Source organism: Juglans microcarpa x Juglans regia, chromosome 2D (genome assembly GCF_004785595.1).
Source record: "Juglans microcarpa x Juglans regia isolate MS1-56 chromosome 2D, Jm3101_v1.0, whole genome shotgun sequence".
NCBI lineage: Eukaryota > Viridiplantae > Streptophyta > Magnoliopsida > Fagales > Juglandaceae > Juglans > Juglans microcarpa x Juglans regia.
Window position 1 is genome coordinate 15,220,526 of NC_054596.1, and position 22,328 is coordinate 15,242,853.

The window sequence follows — 22,328 nt, forward strand, 5'->3', positions numbered from 1 at the left end:
ACAACATGCCACACATGAATTTCAGTAATATTGTGAATAGAGCCGCATGCAGCAGATCACTACTTTTCAAGACTACGTCTGACACTGAGACCACAACTCCTCTCTTCGACAGTTTTATCTTCTCTCTCCTCCTTCCCCCACCCCCGTCGGCCTCTTCCCCTGCCTCTCTCTAAAAAAAATTGTCTCGTCTGCCTCCTCCCCTATAGCTTCCGAAGAATCTAAGGTAAAAACGTTTTTCAAACAAGCGGAGGAAACATCGAAGAATCAATTTTTGCCTTCATGTCTAATCTATTTTTTGAACCACCAATTCTACCCCAAACAGACGAACCAGTACCCTAAAAGCCAACAGCAGTTTCGGTGCTTCTAACAAGGCACTCATTATCAGCACTGTCACATAACCTGCCATTGTGCCTATTAGAGAGATCATCATCCAACATGATTTCAGTTTCATCATTTTTGGGTGATTGTAGAGTGAGCAAGCCATTTGATGTTTCATGGCAGTTGTTATTCCACAAGGATTGATCAGGATCATACAAATTAGCTCATTTGAACATCTTATCAAACATCTTGCATCCATTCCCATTTCTAAATACAGCAAACCAACACAGCAATCTAACCTTTCCTCATTACATCACAACAAGCATTTGCGCAGGTTCATAAATTACCATGGAATACATAGCAAGAATCGGTATAAACAAAATAGAAGAAAATTCTTCCAAGCATTTATGTAGGTTCATATCTAGTTTGGAAAATTCTTCCAAGCATTTACGCAGCCTAATGTTCAAAAACATTACTCAATTATCTAATTATAGAAAATGACAATTATAAGACATTTTGACAATTATAAAACTTTTGAGCAAATTATGCATTGTACGTATGTGTTTCAATGGAGGAGTGACTTGGAAGGGTCCAAAAAATGGATAAGATTTTGATGGTCCAGAAAAAGGATAAGATATTCAAACATGTGGAATCAGAAGAACCGACTGTAGAAAAAGGAACACAACGGTAAAGAAATAATCATCGATACCAGAAAGGTTCAAAGCTATTCGTTATAATTCATGAGAGTTTTAGCATCTTGGACGTTTCGGCGTTGTTACTAAAAGAAATCTGAAGCCCAAAATTCTTGGCAATGCGGATAGTAAGAAAGCCCAATATTCAGCAAGGAAAAAAAAAAAAAAAACATGCAAGCCCAACTCTCTTCTTTCCATTACTGGAACTTTATTAATTATTTTACATATCATTATCCGTAAAGCCCCTCTGTATTTGCATAAGACAAAAGATATTTATAATTATACGAATGTTGTACATTTCTTTTAAAAAAATAAGTAAATATATAAAAAATTAATTTTTTTAATAATACATCCCACTTTTTTTAAAAAAGACTGCAAAGCTTGCACAACCTATCTAGTATTACTTTTTGCACAAACTAGGTCACAACCTATATATATATATATATATATTTATACTAGTAAGGGCAGACACTTGCATTGTGTGCCCAATTGAAAAAATATGAAAAATATGCTACTGTTTATTCACAATGAACAACAAAATAATAATTTAAATTCATACAATTTCTTAATTTTAAATTCATACAAAAAAATGGATAAATTTTAAAAATGTAAAAAGACAACAAACTTTAGCGGTTTGGATATAAAGATAATTTTAATTCATCTCAACTAAACTTATTAAATTATTATAAATATTTTAAATTCTCATACAAAATTTAATAAATATTTCAAATTTTTAAATAATATTAATACTAAAAAATAATATTTTAATAATTTTTAACTTCCATCCCAACTAATCTCATTCCAATTTAGTATCCAACCTATCTAAAAAAAAAAAAATCACGGTATCCAAACTCACCTTAATCGGCAAAAGAGCAAAAACATGAGAGAACCGGATTTGACAAAAAAAAAAAAAAAGAGTAATTTATGAGAACACTGTTCATCTCCTTACTTGTTTTTAAATAAAGGTCTATTTGAAAATAAATTTTATTTTAAAAATTTCATATCATCTTATCGTATCTGATCTCATTTCATTTTTAAACATAACTGAAATATAATATTTTTAAAATAATCATTATTATTTTCTCAAAATTTTAAATAAAAAATAATTTACTGTTTTAAATGTCAAAATAAAAATAATATTATAAAAAAATATTATAAAAATATTTTAATTTCATATTTTTTTTAAACTATTTTCTCTTCCAATTATTTTTTATAAAATTTTATCTAATCTACCTCTCTCTCCTTACATATTTATATTCAACAAAGCAAATCCATTAAAAATTAATTATTATTTACATGCATCTTACATGCGAGTTAAAAAAATTTAAAATCTTTGATTTGACTTGCTATCCAATTCAAGTTCAAGTCATCATTAAAGTAAACCGTCAAAAAACAAATACTTTCACGCAGGATCAATACACTCTATCCCAGTAGAACATGACCTCCTTTAGCCACGCAGCAAACTGGCCTACAAGCGTACATTTGCACGTCTCAAGATCCTTGAATTTTTAAACAGAATCACTTTTTTCTCGTTTTTAGAAGAAACTTCTCTCGTTGCAGTCGAGTGACAGCATGATAATGTGACGTATGACCCAAATCCAACTTTTCAAAATGCCCCTCGTCTTTGTCCGCTATTACTGACTTTACACACAACACGTGGCCTCAATACATAACCATAGAGAACAAAAACATACCCTCATCAGAACCGTCCGAACTCAGAACCTCTTTTAAAAGCAGATCGGAAGACCCATTTAGTAAGAAACCTAAACCAACCCCCACCTTCGCAGCGTCAGAGAGAGAAGGTAAAAATTGTGTGAAAAGGTCCAGTACGTTTCCATCGTTTCCATTGCGAGAGTGGAGGATCCAGAATCCAGATCGTTTCCCTGCTCCCCTTCTGCTCTCCCCAACCTCCAACTTCCACAAACCGCATTGTTGGCCATCACATGGGTTCAAGCTCTCTAGCCGAGTTAGGAGGCTCATCGTCTGCCTCTCCACCCATCTCGTCCTCCATTTACGAAGTGAAGTATTTGATTCCATTTTTATTCGTTATTCTCTATGGTTAATCCCCCTCTCTATTCGATTCTTTGAGCGTGACGACATCTTCGGGGGCCACATGGCCACTATCAAGGTCTCCGGCCTAGCAACAGAATAACAACAGTTTCACAGAGCAGAGGGAGAAGATTATTCGGACTAAAAATATTTAACTGGCAAGAAGAAGTAGAAGAAAGCATACCATGCTATTAGAGATTGACAAGCAGAGAACCAAATTTGGGAGAATTGAAGGATGACAATCACTTTTATACTAAGTCGCAAGCGGTGACAGAGGTGAAAAACAGATTAAAAATAGAATCTGATAAGAGCTTCGAAAGCAGTGGAAAGCTTCGGAAGCGGTGGAAAACAAAAGGAAATCAGAATTTGAAGATCAAGGATTTTATAGGAAGCGGCAAAAAAAAACTTAATTTTATTCTTAAATCCACTCGGTGCAGGCGGTGATAAAAAAAATTACAGATAACAACTGCAATAGAAATCCACAGAAGCTATGGAAACCAGAAAGTGAAGGAAAAAAATTAAAAAGAGAATCTAATAAGAGCTGTGGAAGCTGTGGGAAACAAAATGGAAATCACAATTTGATAAAATCGTTATTTTTACGCGAAGCGAAAAAAAAAAAAAAAGATTTTATACTCTAAACATTCGGTGCAAGCGGTGGTGCAAATGTCTTAGAACAATCATTTCCTAGATTCATTCGATCGCATCAAACCAATCATTTTTGAACCCTCTTGAGTTAAAAGAATTAGAACAACGCTTGAATATTTCCAAATCATTTCGATGTGTTCACAACCTTAATCGCTACTAATGTGTAGCACCATAGTTCGATGTCGATAAACACCATCAAAGATACGATATTGACTAGTCTTTTCTTCTCGCTCATGTCATTTAACTTTAGTCAAACCTTTTTTCCAGAAATGTCTCTTTAGACTGTACTAATCATGGCCATAGACAGCACGCCAAAGTAGCAGACGTTATAGTCTCCATCTTATGACATAGTCAAAAGTAAATATAAGACACTTAATAAAATATGAAACTTACATAGTGAGAAAGAATGAAACCATTTACTCACTTACTCATTTGGTCGAATAAGCACATGTAGTATAAAATATACGCTACGGTAGATTTCTCTTCCTCAAAGAGCATATGTCTATATCAACACTGTATAGATCTTAGTCTAGCCGCTCCTTAAACGTCTATCTCGAGTTCTTTCATTTGCTCGCCTTCAAGGCGCAAAAAAGGATATCGCATCTGACTAACCACAGGGTACATAGATTGTAGGGTACCCATGCATGGTCATCTCAATACAATAGACCTTATCTTAGCTCCTACTAAGGCCACATATATTTGTGTCAACCAACTTATTCCCTTGGACAAGTATTTAGGGACACAATATCTCATCTCTACTCGCTACTCAAGCGCCAAAGGTAATTGCTTGTGTGAATGAGCCGATCTAAATTTGTTGACATACCTTGTGTGTATGTATCCGAAAACCATATGATAAAAACAAGAACTGAATAAAATCATATTGCATAATATCTCAAAGGAAAGTTTACGTCTTAATGTCAACTGAAACATAAATTATATTCACAATCTACGCAGTCCTAAATTTCAAACATGAGCCACAAAAGCATCTATTGCTATAGGCTTTGTCAGGGGATCTGCAACTTGTAAAAATATGTTTCAGAACCACTTCCTTTTGTACCACCATGTCTCTGAGGTAGTGGTATCTGATATCTATGTATTTGGTTCTTCCATGATACTTTGAGTCTTTAGCATATGCGAGAGTTGTCATACTATCACATAATATCTTCACCGGATCTGTAGTATCCGTGCCAATATCTAAAAGCTCGAGAAACCTCTGTAACCAAACAACTTATTGAACTGATACTGAGCAAGCTATGTATTCTACCTCCAAGGTGGATAAGGCTATACAAGATTGTTTCTTACTGCTTCATGTAATGGCGCTATTGTTGAGCAAAAAGACATACCCAGTGGTTGATTCGTGCTCATCTAGTTCACTCCCCAATCAGCATCGCTGTAAGCTCTTTGTTGCAAATTTGAACCCTGATAACACAACGCATAGTCTGCAGTTTCCTTGAGATATCTCAAAATCTTCTTAACTACTTTCCAGTGCGCCAGTTCGGGGTTAGATTGGAATCTACTCACTAAGACAACTACACACCATGTCTAACAGTGTATACATCATTGCGTACATCAGGCTGCCCACAATATTAGCATAAGAGACACAAGCCATCTTTTCCATTTTGCTTTTAGCTTTAGAAGACATCTCTTTGGAAAAGCTCTTGCCTTTAGTAATAGGGATGTCAATGAGTTTACATTCACTCATTTGGAAGTGCTCGAGAACTTTTTTTATGTAAGTCTGTTGGGAAAAATATAGAAGTTTCTTTGATCGATCTCTGTAGATCTTAACTCCCAAAATGTATTCTGCCTCACCCATATCCTTCATCTCAAAATTGAAAAATAACCACTCTTTTGTGGCGATTATCAACCCTTTGTCATTTCCAGCTAGTAGTATATCGTCAACATATAATGACAACATAATGAAACTCTTCTTGGACCCTTTGACATAAACACAATGGTCTTCTATGATTATTGTAAACCCATTCAATAGAATGACTCGATGGAATCTAAGATACCATTGTCTAGATGATTGCTTTAGGCCATATATAGATCGTTTGAGCTTGCACACCTTGCTCTTTTGACCTTTGACCACAAAACCTGTGAGTTGATCCATATAGATCTTCTCATCTAGTTCTCCATTAAAAAATATTGTCTTGACGTTCATATAATAAAATTCAAAATCCATGTATGTTTCTATAGCTAGAGAATCAGGCGAATCACTGTTAAAAAATTTTCCTCATAGTCTATACCTTTTTTTTGGGTATATGCTTTCGCCACTAAGTCAGCTTTGTATCTTTCTATTGATCCATCTGACTTGCCCTTCACCTTTAGAACCCATTTGTTCCTAATAGTCTTGCGCCCTAATGGTAGATCTACCAGATCCCAGACCTGGTTAGTTCTTATAAACTCCATCTCATCATTTCGTGCCTTCATCCACTCATCTTTAGTAGAAGACAAGAGAGTCTCATTAATTGTCCTAGGCTCATCATCATATTATGGAGCTACCATGAAAGCTTCCCCTTCAATGTCAAAATAATGACGAGAAACACTTTCACGTGTGCTTCTACACGACTGAGGTTGTTGTGGTTGATTAACAAGTGATTTGCTCCCACTCAGAGGCAAGTCACTCTCACAATTTGTAGGAACTTGAGAAATTTATTCCTCATTCTCAACTAAATCCTTTGGAGCGTCTTCCTCTTGACCCAAAATTTCATGGAGTTCCAAATTTCTATCAACCTCACCTCTAGATGGAAACTCATCATTTATGAAATCTACATTTCGTAATTCAATCTCAGTCACAGTTTTATCAGATTGTTTACCTATTAGTACATACTCTTTATAGTGTTCTGAATATCTTATAAAAATACATTTTTTTTCCTCTAGGGCCTACCTTCTTATATTTATGAGAAATATCGTGAACAAAACCCGTTGAACCCCATAGCTGCAAGTTACTCAAATTGGGTTTCTCGTTGGTCCATAGTTCATATGGGGTGGAAGATACTAATTTGGAGAGCAGTCGGTTAAGAATGTAGGCAACAGTCAAAAGTACATCCCCCAAAATGAAATTGGTAGGTGTAGTTGTGCCATCATTGACCTAACCATCTCAAGCAGTGTTTGATTTCTCCTTTATGCCACGCTATTTTGTTGTGGCATACTTAGCATCGTCAACTATCTCTTGATTTATTTTTCATCACATAGCCTTTTAAATTACTCAGAGAGATATTCACGTTTATGGTAAGTTCTTAGAGCTTTTAAGTTTTTTTCTAACTGATTCTCAACCATTCTAAGATATTGCCTAAAGCACTCCAATGCTTCAGACTTATGAGAGATTAAGTAAATATAACCATAACGTGAAAAATCATCTATAAATGTGATAAATTAGACACATCCGTTTCTTACACTCAAACTCATTGGATCACAGATGTCTAACTGGACTTATTGCAATGGAAAAGATACTCTAATGGTTTTTTCAAATGGTTTTCTCTTAACTTTTCTTACCAGACAATGTTCACATGTGGTTAATGTGACCTTAGCAAGATTTCCTATAATGCATTCTCTAGCTAACCTAGTCATTCTTTCTTATCCTATATCACCAAGCCTAGCATGCCATTTATATGAATCCAAATTATCAGATGCAGAAAAAAATAGACTTATTCAAACTTGAATAATCCAAATCTATTGTCATAAAACCGTCTGATAGAAAATAAAAATTATAAAAAACATTGCTCAAATATAAAGAAATACCATTATTTTCAAATACAATCTGAAAACTAGGTCTTAATAAAGTAACTACAGAAAGTAAATTCCGTCAGATCTTGGGAGAATATATCATATCATGGAGAAAGAGAGTGTGACCGCCCCGCAAGTCCAGCTTGTAGGTATCAAGTCTTAGCACCTCCACACTAGAAACTTAAAAAAATGCTTTGATTCCAATGTAAGAATGCACAGAGGAATATCTCAAGTACAGCTTATTGAGTTGTTCCACAAGTTTATACAGTCTAAACAAATAATCTAGCAAGCCTCAATCGTCTCTTCTTGATGGTGAAGTGTACTACGTAGAATAAATTAGAGTAACACTTAATACACCCACATCCTAGATACTTTCTCAAGAGAGAACAAAAATATAGAGAAATTCTGTACATTTTTTAGGATTGCCAGAGAACCATCTAAGGGGGTCTATATATAGCCTTCCTTGTGCATCACATACGGTTGACCTTAAAGGCCAACATTTTAATCCTTATAATAAAGTGGTCATTGCCACTTTTATTCTCAAGCATGTAACGCATGGCCATTAAGCCATGCTGTTACGGTATAGAAGGAGTTTGTCAATGTGGGTGCCCTTCCATCTTATATTAACTTAGGTATCAGAGATGCACCAATCACACCGGGTCATAATTTTTTCTTGTCACAGGTTAGTGATGAGATCAATTAGTAGTGAAACACGTCCCAAACAACTCTCAAACTTTAAAGGGGGAAAAGCCTACCCCCGAGTGCAACCAAGCTTTCAAGTGGACAATTCTCACTCGAAGGCATGATATGATACCCACCAACAAAATTGAAAAGTTAGTGGCACTATCATTCTGACCCATGACGATGAATTAAAAAAGATCAAGCTTCTAAGTAACCAATTCAAATGCCACTCCACAAGAGGAATAACTTGCAACCATAGAATACTACTTGAGGTCCAATGCATGAGATTACAAAGTACAAACCAAAATCTCAAGGAAACCCATGTTTTTAAATCAGAGAAGTAATCGGAATCTGCAATCTCAAGTCCACGATGGGGAGGGAAGGAGGGAGGGAGGGGGAGAGAGAGAGAGAGAGAGAAGCACATGACTTGGAGGGGAATTGTATGGGATTATTAAGGTGCGGCTAGTTCTATTCTAATCACCTAGGAATGATGACATGTCGTTCGTCTATTGGAGTGTATAAATCCCCACTTGACATCACATCCAATTCCTAGCTTCTCTCTTTTTCATTAAACGAGTAATGCTAGATACAGTCTTAGAATGTGCAAATTTACGCATTCCTTTTTAAAAAAAAAGTGAAGTCCACTATTAAAAAATAAAATTTTCATGTGGGTCTTAAATTTATCAACTTTTTTAAAGGAAGTGCACAAAATTTACGCATCCTAAGATTGTAAATATCATTTCTATTTTTTTTCTAATCACACAAGTTTAATATTAATATGTTTTACAGTGATCCGAGTACTCCGCCTTAATGGAAGTAAGAAGCATGGAGACCATATGTACGTGAAAATAACCCTTACCAATATTGAAGAAATGAGATGTATATCTGAATTTGAAAAGTGATCTCTTAAAGGTAGAAAATACTTGGTCACCGTGGATGGTCTAAGCTCCACGCTCATCGTTCATGCATTAATTTAGGGCTGCAAATGAACAGAGCAGCTTGTGAACAGTTTGAACACGGTTTGTGTCTACTCGGTTTGAACTCAATTTATTTAATAAATGAGATGTACATAAATACTAATATAGGTTTGAATAATAAACAAGTAAAACTAGTATAAAACTCTGCTCGACTCAATTTAAGCTCATGAACAAAACTTATATAAGCTCGACATGACTCGGTTGAGTTTGTTTTGAAGCTCATAATATGTGTGTATATATGTATGTATTATATTTATTACATGTTAGTTATATTTTATATACATAATTATATATTATTAATTTATTTATAGTTTACATTATTTAATATATTTATTATAGTAATACTAGATACAGTTATATAGTGTGCAATATTGCAAGTCTTGTGCACTCTTTTTAAAAAAAAAGTGAGGTTCACCGATAAAAAAATTATTTTTTTCATGTAGATCCCATACTTAGGAGATGCTTGATGAATGAGATGAGATGATAAATATATAAATAATAGTGAAATAGTTTGAATTATGATGTTTTATGGGGTATTAAAAAATGAGAGATCAGAAAAAATTGAATAAAAATATTACAAAGTCAAAACATTGTTAGAATATAATTTTTAATATAATTTTTATTTTAGAATTTGAAAAAGTTTATTTTTTTTATTTTGTTTGGAAGTTTGAAAAATTGTAATGATTAGGTAATGATTAGATGAAAAAATTGAGAATTTGAAATTAAAAAATATATATGTTCGAATGATGCTTGAAAATGAAATGAAATGAGATCATATGAGATCATATGAGATAGGATGAGATGAAACCATCCCATCTTCCAAACAACCCCTACCCATTTTTTTCAGATGGAATAGGCGAGACTTGCACACCCTAAGACTGTAAATATCATTTATCTATTTATTATGTTCCCAAAGTATGTATAGGATAACTTGTATAATAATATATCATACAACTAGAAGTTTTGATTTATTATATTATCTATATATATATATATTAAATAGTTTAGTTTTTGACATTTATCTTATATATTATTATTTTTTAATTAAAACTATAAGTTAATTTAGACTATAAAAAGTTAATACCATAAATTTTTTTTAATAAAAACTATTTGGTTGAATAGTTAAATGGTTAGAGTTCTTTTATAAAATTAATTAATTTTTATTAATTAAAAGATAAGATTCATAATTTTTTTTTTTTAAAAAAAATCTAGTTCAAGTTCGAGCTATTAGCGCTTGACTTGTTTGTTTATTTTTAGTCGAGCTCGAGCCGAATTTGAACAACATTAATGATTACAAACCGAGTTCGACCAAAGATATTCGAGTTTTATTCGAATTCGAGTGAGTAAATATGTTAATCAAGCTCAAGGTACTTTGAATTCGAATCGACTCAGTTCATTTGCAGTCTGATGCATTATCGTTACAGACCATTATTATTACTATCATAATTAATAATTATCAATATTATTTAGGGGTGGCAATATGTGATACGACCCATTAATCCAATACGAACACGACACGATAAAAGCGGGTTAGGGTTTAGTCTTAACGGGTTCGAGTTAAAACGGGTTGACCCATTAAAACACGATTGCTTAACGAGTCACTAACGAGTCAACCCGTTATGACTCGTTATAACCCATTATGACCCGTTAAGAAAATTAAATTTACCTTTATACCCTTAGACCTAAAGGGTAAGGAGGACACTCCACTTCCTTCTTCAAGTTCTAAATTTGTTTAGATCTGTGTTTTTAATTTTTTATTATATTTGGGATTGTAATATTAATATATTTACATTGTATGTTTTGTTTATTATATTTGAGATATAATTTTTATAATGAATATTATTACAAATTGTGTGGATCATATTTGTTTGGATTGTAATTTTAGACTTCTAGTTAGTTTTTTATTTTTTTATAGATATTATTTATATTTAAATCTTTATATAAAATCAATCAAATCAAACGGGTCGTGTCATGTAGTATCGTGTTTGTTCAACCCATTAATGTAAACGGGTTGAAACAGAACGGGTCGTGTCGTGTCAATTTATTTCTTATTCATTAACGGGTCATGTTATGTCATGTCAACCCATTATCTTACTGTGTCGTGTTCAAGTTTGAAATTTTGACCCTAAATCCTTAACAGGTCGTGTTTGTACTGACCCATTAAATGTAATGTATATACATTGAAATGATACGAATATGACCTGTTAACACAATTTGACAGTCCTAATATTATTGTTGTTATAATTGATTAGGGTGGGTCCTGTCACATGAGTAGTACTCCATGCCAGCCAAATTGATGACTTTTTTTTTTTTTTTCCTTTGAATAACATCTAAATGACCTAAAAGCACGCCGGGGCAGTTGGTGCATTTCTACTCCATATATTACTTGTAAAAGAAATGTTTTAGTTATAAAAAGATTTGATAAAAATAAATTTAAATTGATATTTTTTTATGTGATACGTTAGATTATAAAACTACTTTTATTGTAAAGTAAATCTAATGTATCATATGAAGTCATGTCAATTTATAGATTTATTTTTGTAAAATCTGTTTATGGCCATAACACTTTTCTATTTGTAATATTATCTTTCACAACAACGTTTTGGTAATTAATTGGCCTATGGTCGGGGCGGGGTCGCCCCTTCCAACTCTCGACCCCCTCAGGGGCAGGGTTGGGGTTTACACCCCCGCAATCCACCCCTACATCCCGGGGGTGGGGGCAAGCCTCTCATTCGTCCAGCCCCCATCCACAATTGTCCCAATTGAAAAAAATATACAAAACAATTCAAACACATGGTGGAAACCATCTCAAATCCACAACAATACACATAAAAAACCAAAACACAATACATTTGCTAGAAATGTGAGGATATAAGGAAAGAAAAAAAAAAGAATTAAACGTAGCTGGACTCTCACCACGTCGCCAGAGAGGAAAGAGAGAAAGAATATGCAAACGCAGGCCGCACATCCGTGGCAACTGCGAGAGGGAGAGAGGGCAACAGCGCAGATACATAGATAGGAAAGAAGGGAAGAGAACTAATTACAAGGGGAGGAGGGAACCGAAAACTTAAACCCTCCCAAAATGACGCCGTTTTGGCATTCATTTCTTTTTTAAAAGAAGACTTTTTGTTACCAAAACATATAGATATATATATATATATATATACATACATACGTTTTGGGTTGGGTTTAGGCCTAGCCCGGGAGGCGAGTTGCAGAGTGGGGTGGGGACTAGGCCCAATCTACTCTCGCTCTCCGCCCTTATTTGCCTTGTGGGGCGGGATTGTCCACACCACCCAAGCGAGGTGGGACAGCGGGGTGGCAGGGCCGGAGCCCTGTTGCCCAGCCCTACTTTAATATCCATTTTTTGACTAATGGCGCCACCTTAAAAGTTTTAAATAAATCCTACCATATGATAATTAAGTACGTTAAATAAGGTTAAAGAAACTTTCAGACCGCTCAAAACTCACACGTACGTACACGTTAGTGGTTCGTCTCCAGGTAAGAAGAATCGATCGTCCAATTAGAGTACCGTGTCTGTTGAATGAATGCCCAGTCAAACCATGATTGCTGGTTTTTCTTTGATGGTCTTTAAATTAAGATAGTCAAGGATCAGCTCCTACTTTCCAACTCGCGTTGGCTGCAGTCATCAATAATTATTGAAGAAAAAGGCAAAGAGGGAAGGATTTGATTTCTCATTGATATTATCAAGTGAATGGAAAATAATACAAATCTAATTATTTTTATAGATTTTTTCGTTATTATGTTTTAAATGAGAATTATTTTTTTATCAAATAATTTATGAAAGTAATATCATTTTACATAAATACACTTAATTTAAAATATAATTATATAAAAAGTTATAATTATTAATCTCTTTATCAATACATCAGGCGATCGAGTTTCAACTTTGACTAAATTGTCGATGCATGGATAATTTAATGTACTTTTGAAATCATTTTAATTAATATCTTATGCAAATTATTTGGTAAATTAGAATACCCCATGAGGGAGTCAGGGACCACTAGAGCTTGATTAATTGATCCGGGAAAAATGGTTGAATCGCCAACCTTTTCATTCATTTTACCTTTTTTTCCCATTATATTTTAATACTCGAGATTCGAGAAAAAAGGTGTCCAGACGATTTGGCATGATCACCACTCATATCAATGCAAAATGGGTGCATGGATTTCGATCGGGCGAATATTTAAAGAGAATTGATAATTGGAGTCCTTGGTGTAATCTCTTTAAAAATAATAAATAAATATAAAATTTATATAAAATTAATTAATTTTTAAATAATAAATCTTATTATTTTTCAAAATGATTATATAATATTTATATACTTTATAATTACATGCAATATTACTCCTATTTAAATAATGCTTAATGCTCCTTCTTCATCCATGTTCTTTTAAGTCTTCTGATTATAATTTTTTTAGTTGCATCATTGATCAAGAAACATCGCAGAAGGAGCTGCGGACATCTTGGCATATGCTCTTTAAAAATATAATATTTATATTAATAGATCAGTGGGAGAGAACGTTGAATCCATTATCTCCGCCTTACCCTTTTAAAAATCTGTATAATATATAGAATTAAAGAGAGAGGATTGATTATGTGATAAGTTTAGTTTATTTTATAATAAAGAAAAATTATAAGAGTGCATGTGCGCACAATTACAATAAATATTATCCACAAGAAACAAGCGATTAAGAGACCTCTTACCCATTTAATTAATAAAATGGAGGCATTGTCCCTCTTTCTGAAAATAATATCTTTCACCTGATTGATAAAATAATAGCGTGATATATAAAATATCAATTTTGATTTTTAACATATCACACGTTAAAATTATTTCTTTTTACTTTTATCAAATGGTAGTCTTATATAATAATTGCATAGTTACTATTCACCGTCCATAGAATAATTTATTTTAATTTCTCTCATTTTGTTTCTTATATAATAATTGCACTAATAATTATTATATAGATAGGTGCTTGGGTTTATACAATTTATAATAGATTTGAATTGCAAAATATGAGGAAAAAAATTAGATAAAAATATTAAATCAATAATATCTTATTATTATTTTAATTAATAAATAAATAATTCAATGTAGAAATATTTATTGAATGGAATAGGAAAAATGTAAAATATATGATTTTAACTTTATCTTTACCCAACTCTTATAATATGTAATTTTTTTAAGGAATTTATTATGTATCAATCATTATTTATTTTTACATATTATATTTATAATTTTTTATAATATATAAGGGTATTTTTTATAAAATATAAGAGTAATTTTTATAAAATATAGAGTATAATATGATAAATAGTGACAGATGAGATTAATTTTTCGATAGAATAAACGAATCTCAACCTCACGTAGGATTATTGACTTGAACGGTCAGGATCACGTCCCAGGCACAATTATGCTTTTGTTGTCCTTTTGAAGTCTAAAGTCAATGTGTTATATACGTACCGGACTTTGTTTACTTCTGCTCCTCACTCTCTATGATATTGAATTATTGATAGTATTTTCGCTGAGACATAATCAGGATAGATGTTCAACACCGGCGAATCTTTCCCGACTCCGGCGAGATATACTGGCGAGCTGGGGTTCGATCCCGCTCAGGTTCGGCTAGGAAGCTCGGACCCCCGAGTGCCGCTCCTGAATCTCTCCACGGTCCGAAACAAAATGGATAACCTGCAGCGCTTCCTATCGGACTCGGTCAACCGCAACCAGCTCATCGGCCAAGATCAGATGGACTTGGTGTCCTCCGAGATCGTCTCCGCCATACACCAAGTCATCGTCAACGGCGCCGCCCTCCTCGCCTGCACTCAGACCCCGAGCCCAATCGAATCGGCTCCCAACCCCACGATGCCTCCGAAATTCCCGGAAGAATCTTCGGTTTCCTTGAAAGTAGAGGCTTTTAACGAGGAAGTGAGGAACGAGAATCTAGTTTTCGAGTCAGATGACTCGGAGATAGTGGAACTCGACGCCATGGAGCTGCTGGCTGAGCATATTCACTTCTGTGACATATGCGGGAAAGGATTCAAGCGCGACGCGAATCTGCGGATGCATATGAGAGCGCACGGGAACCAGTACAAGACCCCAGAGGCCTTAGCCAAGCCGGAACGGCACGGCGCAGATCCCTGCCTGAATACCAGGTTCTCGTGCCCGTATGAGGGCTGTAACCGGAACCAGCTGCACAAGAAGTTCCGGCCGTTGAAGTCAGTGACCTGCGCGAAGAACCACTTCAAGCGGAGCCACTGCCCCAAGATGTACTCGTGCAATCGCTGCAACAAGAAGAGCTTCTCGGTGGTGGCGGACCTGAAGAACCATCTGAAGCATTGCGGTGAGGCCAGGTGGCGGTGTACCTGCGGTACCAGCTTCTCGCGCAAGGACAAGCTTTTCGGCCACATGGCGTTGTTCGAGGGGCACATGCCGGCGGTTGGGGACGAGGACGAGAGAGCCAAGGACCTGGCAGAGGCGGCCGCAGTGACGGCTATGGATGAGGACGAAAATGAGGATGAGGATGAGGATGTGGTTATGGTGAAGGGAGGTGAATTAACGCCAGAGAATTCCTCGGATAACGGGTTCTTTGATGGATTACTCGATGGGTTTAATTCCATCGAAAGCTTTTGTTTACGGGATGTGTTGGGTTCGCCCATTGGATTCGACGGTTTATGATTTTGGAAGATGATAAAGGTATATCTCTGCGTTGAGATTTTGTTGTTGGAGTTATATATCAGATATACAGTATGTATGTATTTTTTGTGATAAGATAGCTATGGACTCTCTTGTTTTTTTTGTTTTAATATGTTGTAGCTACTTCTAATAATTGATTTTCCCACATCGAGCAGCAACAAAGTTCACGCCTTTGAACAATTATGTGTGTGGGTAGTTTGATATGTTTGTTTACAATCAATCCCGGCCTGTTATCTTTAGGTATCGTTTGGATTCGAGAATGAGTTGAGATGGATTGTGAATAATAATGAGATTTATGAGTTAAAGTTAATGAATAATAATAAATAATAGTGAAATGAGTTAAAATAAATTGAAATGTGTTGAAATGAATTGAAATGATTTATGAATACAAACCGGACGATGACAATCTCTTGATTTTGAGATTAAAGTTGTTGACATGGGTTAACTCAAATAGTAGAATGGAGCCAGCAATGTTGTCCCATCCAACAATGATTACTTGCGAGTCATAGAAATGATTTCCGATTGTTGGTAACAATGAAGCTAGTTAAAGATTCGTCATTAGCTAGCAATTTAGTTTGGTCAAATTGCAGAAATTTAGAACTTTTTTTTATATTAAGTTGTTGTGTTCTTTCACTGAAATTGTCTTGATATCACATCAGCATAGTGGACACAATGAAATGAGAATGGAATACATCAGATTGGAGCTGGATTGAATCGGGGTCCTCCTTAGCCCAGCACCTGTTTGGTTGTTGAGATTCTTGAGAATATTAACACGGAGCCATCAATGCTCATTGCAGTGTTAACAGGGGTGCTAGAGATGAGGATTTTTTTTTTTTTTTTTTTTTTTTTGTAAAAGAGGTTGGTATCTCAATTTTATTAATAACCCTTATTTATAAAAGAGAAATGTCATAATAACAACCATACAACTGAGGGGTACACATATTCAATAAAATCGAATCCAGGTGTAAAAAATCACTATAAATTCTAAAAACTATACAGGTAATAATAAATCAAGCCTATAAGAAATAAAAGAAATAATACCAAAGGAAAGCAACTCAAAATGAGCATTAGACTAGACGTAAATTAGGCAATCTGTTCCGATCTCAAAATTCCTTTAAGCATTAGAGGGATATTTTCTGGAATAATCTCTTGATTACAACCCCGACTACCCAGTTTCGCAAGCCAATCAGCAACTGAGTTCCTTTCCCTAAGCACATGTTGATACCGAACATTTGTCTGCAGAATAATACGAAGAATTTCCTCCCAATACTCCTCCAAATACCAAACATTACAAGTGCTATCCTTCAGCCAATTCACAATAAAAAACGAGTCCATCTCATGAACAACATTAAGGAAACCACTAGCCATGCAACGACGCAAACCGAATAACAAAGCCAACACCTCAGCCCTATTATTTAAACCAAAATCTGTGTACTTTGAATATGCAAACATCAAAGTTCATTCATTGTTTCTTAACACCATGCCAGCACCTGATTCACCCGGATTATTACGACTACTTCCATCCACATTTAACTTCAATCACCCTGGATTGGGCTTCACCCAAGAAACTGCACAAACCTGGCATGATCTAGTAGGAGCAATAGGCAGGTTCAAGTCATTGAGAATTGCTATATCCCGATGGTGCAAATTATTTGAACCTCTCAATCTACTATCAACCCAACTAAACCAATATTTAACCGACCCTCATAAAACATCAAATGGAACCTTTTGACCTTCTGTAGATGTAAAAGTTTGGCTAGAACTAGGTGACTAAGTTGATAAGTTTGTATAGGATTAGGTGACTAAAATGATAGAGTTTATCTTATCATTAAGTTGGTAATTTTGGATGAATGTAAATTATTTATTGACTTTATTTATAACAATATTAAGTTTATATAAGAGGTATTAGAGGTTATTTAGATAAGTCATAAGTGAAAAAATCGAGTCCCAAAGAATATGCACTTATCCAGAGAAGAGACTGATGTGAAATTTGTTACTGCAATGAAGAGTTATTGCGGGTGTCAGCATTCCATCAAGAGACGTCTTCGCGACAGATTGGTTCTAAGAATTACACACCAAATTATAAGTAGGAAAATAAAGTTTCAATGAGTCTGAAATTATCCAGTTGAATGTAATATATATCTAATAAGAATACTCAGTGCCAGGTGTCAGCATAATCGTTTCCCAGCAGAGTTCTCCTGTTAGCAGATTCCTACTACACTTGAAAGTCCTAACAAACTGAGCCGGTCAACAGAATCATACTGCAATTAGAATTGATTTTCAGATTGTTTATTTAAGAGATTTTATTGGTTAGAATCTGTAAAGATTCATATTTAGATATTTTCTAGAGCACTTTACAGTGCATATTTTGGTGAGAAAATTCTTTAGATAATTTTTATATTGTTTCTCTTAGAGAGTGTGATCGTGCTCCATGTTGGAGAATTGATTTGTCAAGTTTCACCACTGGAGTTCCAGGAGAAAAGCCAAGTTTTGAAGATCGTCAGAGGTTCTGGCTTCTACTGCGGTAGAAGACAAATGGGTCAATTGTTTGGTCAAGTAAGAGTGTCACTTGACAAAGATTTTGTAATTGAGCTTTACTTGTAAATTGATTTTCAAATAATAAAATTGACTTTTCTGGGCTTGGATGCCCCGTAGGGTTTTACCTTTAAAGAGTTCTTTAAAGGGTTTCCTTTCGATATCAATCTTGGTGTTATGCAATTTATATTTTACGTTATTGCTTAATTATTAAATAATTGCATGATTAACGATTAACCAATTTGTTAAGTGAATTGGTAGATATTTTCGCTGCTTTACAAGGGTACTTGGGTAATTTCACCTTCCATACGCGTAGAGCAATGCCAAAACCACAAACTCCAAGTCAAAATTACCGGGACAAGCCCAATCAAATTTTTGACTTAGGAAACTTTTTTTGTTTTTCTAAACCATGTTTCCACCGACTCAACCCAAGAGCGATTTTCCACATAAGGAATACCCAAAAAATTAGAGCAAGTATTCCAAAGCTTATAGGCCATTCTTCCCCTATATAAAACATGATTTAAGTCTTCAAGAGCGCCCTCTTCACAGCATTCATATTTGGATACCATAGGAATACCTAAGCACCAAATATGATCATCTACACTCAAACTTTGTGAATAGGCTTTCCACGTTGCTACCGAAAATTTCTTAGGCAAAGTAGCATGCCATATCCACTCCGACCATTGTCGTTTTGGAGCAATAATAAGGACCAAATCCCAAGCATTGGAGGTAGTAAATCTACCATCAGCATTTCCCAACTAAATCAATACATCGGTCGATTTTCTGTGCCCCCAACATGAGATAAAATTTTATCCGAATATTCCCGACCCACAAGTTGCACTAGGAACTCCACATCCTCACTATTTTCAACCATGCATTCTTTTATTTTCAATGTTGAAAAATCAGAAATTTGTATCTCATTACAAATAGGACCTGTCTCCAACCATTTATCTCGCCAAAATGAAAGATTTACTTCCTTAACCTGCCATTACGAACGACTAAGCACAGAAGGTATAGCTTCCATAACCATCTTCCAAAACCGGGAACCCTACAAAGGATTAACTAAAAAGAGATGTTGATCCTTCACATACTTAGCTTTAAAAAAATTTGCCCACAGCGATTTTTTAGTAAGCAATTTTCAAGCAAACTTGAAATGCAAGGATTTTTGAACATCCAATATATTCCGCAAGCCAACACCACCTTCATCCACCGGTTTACACAAAAAATCCCATTTAACCCATTTCTTCTTTGGCTTTCCTTCAATCAATCCCCAAAAGAATGTGCTAAACAACCTAGTAATATTCTTCATAAATACCAACTTGGGAACATGTAGAATAGACAACAAGTGTACCAGCAAGCTTGAGAGAACATGTTTTAAGAGAATTAGGCGGGCCCCTGAAGACAAAAACCTTATCTTCCACCCATTTATTTTCTTACGAATTTGCATCGACAACTCCTCCAAATATATTATTTTCATGTGACCCAAAATGATCGGTACACCTAAGTATTTAACAGGAAAACTCCCAGCTGAAAAGCCTGTTAATCTCAAAGTATCACGACTCCGATGAGGAGAGATTTTGGATGAGAAAAAAAATAGAAGACTTTTCTTCATTGACCACCTGTCCCGACCACTGAGCATACAAATTTAGAATTTGTTTTATCATCTTCACAAATCTTTTTCCACCATTTGCAAATATCACCATATCATCCGTATAAAGTAAATGGAAAATTAATGGTCCATTCCATGGTTGAAAAAATAGCAAATCTGACCAAGCTGAAATTTACTTCTCAATAGATGAGAAAAAACATCCTCCACAAGAGTAAACAACTAAGGCGAAATAGGATCTCCTTGACGAAGACCCTTTCCACCCTTAAAGAAACATTTAGCCATACCATTCATAACAACCGAAAACCAAGGTGTAGAGACACATTGTTTTAGGTGTAGAGACACATTGTTTTATAGGTTACAAACCGCAATTGAGAACCCAAATGCGCTCAAAACATGGAAAAAAAGATCCTAATTCATCGTGTCATAGGTCTTAGCCATATCAATTTTTACCATTATATTTCCACCTCTAAGTGTTGGCTTGTTAATATCATGCTCCAACTCATGAGTAATGCTAATATTTTCAAAAATACTTCTCCTCAGCAAAAACGCACATTGTTTCATAGAAATCAGACGACTCAAAGCTGAAGTGAATCTCCCTAGCAACAACTTTGAACAAATTTTATAAACCACGAAACATAGGCTTATAGGTTTAAACTTGTCAAAGGAAGTATGATTTGGAACCTTTGGAATTAATACAATGAAGGAGGAAGTATAATACCTGGGAAGAGAGAAACCCAAAAAAAACTCACGCGCAACCTCCATAAGATCATGCTTCACCAATGACCAGCAATGACGAAAGAAACCGAAACCAAACCCATCAAGACCTAGGCTAATATCGACCGGAATTGAAAACAAAGCATCCTTAATTTCCTGATCCGAATGACACTTGCAAATATTCAGATTATCTACATCCAAAACCTCAGCTTTAAACTCTCTAAATTCGGAACTTGACCATTGGGATGCCGCTACAAAAAATTTGAAAATAAATAATAGCTTCATCATGTATGGCTTCAGGCATCGATAATAAACGCTCATCTAAGGCACATAGTCATAATAATATTTTTATTCCTTGCCTGCAATGCTGCAAAAAAAGACGAGTTTACTTCCCCATGATCAATCCATGTTTTCTTAATTTTTTGGGCAATTCAAGACTTCTCTTTTCAGCCAAGTTGTAAGTTCCACCTTAGCTACCAAAACATTAATCTCAACATCTTTCAGAAAAATTGCTCTTGAAGCCTTGCCTCTCCTTCCTCCACTCGCTCCTCCAACAGTTTAATATGATCTCAAGTCCATCCGAAAACTTACTTATTCATAAATCATCTATCCTTCCTCTAACCTCCCTAGCCGGCTACTATGGTCATGCATGTGCTGGAGGCAAATGTAAATGTGGACAATCCCCATGAAACCCAATATGAGGAAGCCTATGCAACTCTAGAAGCCAAAACCTCCAACCTCAGCAGCTCATGGTAACCTAGATTATGCCATGGGAAGAAATGATCATATGCTTAGATCACTGCTTCTCCCAAGCCCCACCAATCCTAACCCTTTGCTACCTCAGTCACCTCCTGGCTGATTTTGTCTCTTTCAGTGAAAAAATTGCTTCGTACAATCCTTTAACAGACTTGAAGTTTAGGATGCACCTTAAAATGCAAGGAGAGCATTATGGACAAAATTCTCCAGGTTAGTCAGGGTGCTGTTTCAATTTTATCCGCGTCAAGTTGCCAATATCGATGTTAATGATAGGTTCAAATTGTCAAAGTCATAATCTAATCTAATCTTTTTGAGAATCTTTGGGGGCGGAGTATGCAAATCGAATGGCTACTAGGATTCTTGTGCAAATTTGCTCCCTTTTTTTTGCCTGTTTCTGATCTTTTTTTCTTCTCAGAAAATATAATCTTATTTCGTAGGAAAATATTTTGTAACAATCAATCTGTGAATAGGGAAGTAAGAGAAGAAAAAGAGAAATAAATACATATCAATATTTGTGCTTACTAGAATCATGAAATCATCAAATAAACCCAACTGAAAGAGAGAGAAAATAAACAAAACCAAAAGGAAAAGAAGATCAGAATCTAGTACACTCAACCGAGAAAGAAGATACATATACATCAATATTAAATTTCTACTTTGTTAAAGCATATATATTATAAGAATTAGAATAATATATAAAGTTATAAACCCAATTAGGTGGAGGCCAGAGACCGATCCAAGAGCAAAACACTAATAATATATGATGTTATAGCATTGGGAAATGTTTTTTGTTTCATACAGTACTGTTCACGAGCCATTCAAATTTCAATTTGGAATTGAGTTAATTAATTAGTGAGAGGCTTCAAGGTGTTTTCCTTCCTGGTATAAATAGCCGCCACAAAAGCGTT

General features: G+C 34.9%; 1 protein-coding gene across 1 annotated transcript; it reads left to right on the forward strand.

The window, feature by feature from the left end:
- The first annotated feature begins 14,570 nt into the window (after positions 1-14,570).
- On the forward strand, positions 14,571-15,986 carry LOC121250576 (protein SENSITIVE TO PROTON RHIZOTOXICITY 1-like). Its single transcript, XM_041149719.1, has one exon. It carries the CDS (start codon positions 14,658-14,660, stop codon positions 15,786-15,788), a length of 1,131 nt encoding a protein of 376 aa, XP_041005653.1. The 5' UTR covers positions 14,571-14,657; the 3' UTR covers positions 15,789-15,986.
- The last annotated feature ends 6,342 nt before the right edge of the window (positions 15,987-22,328 follow it).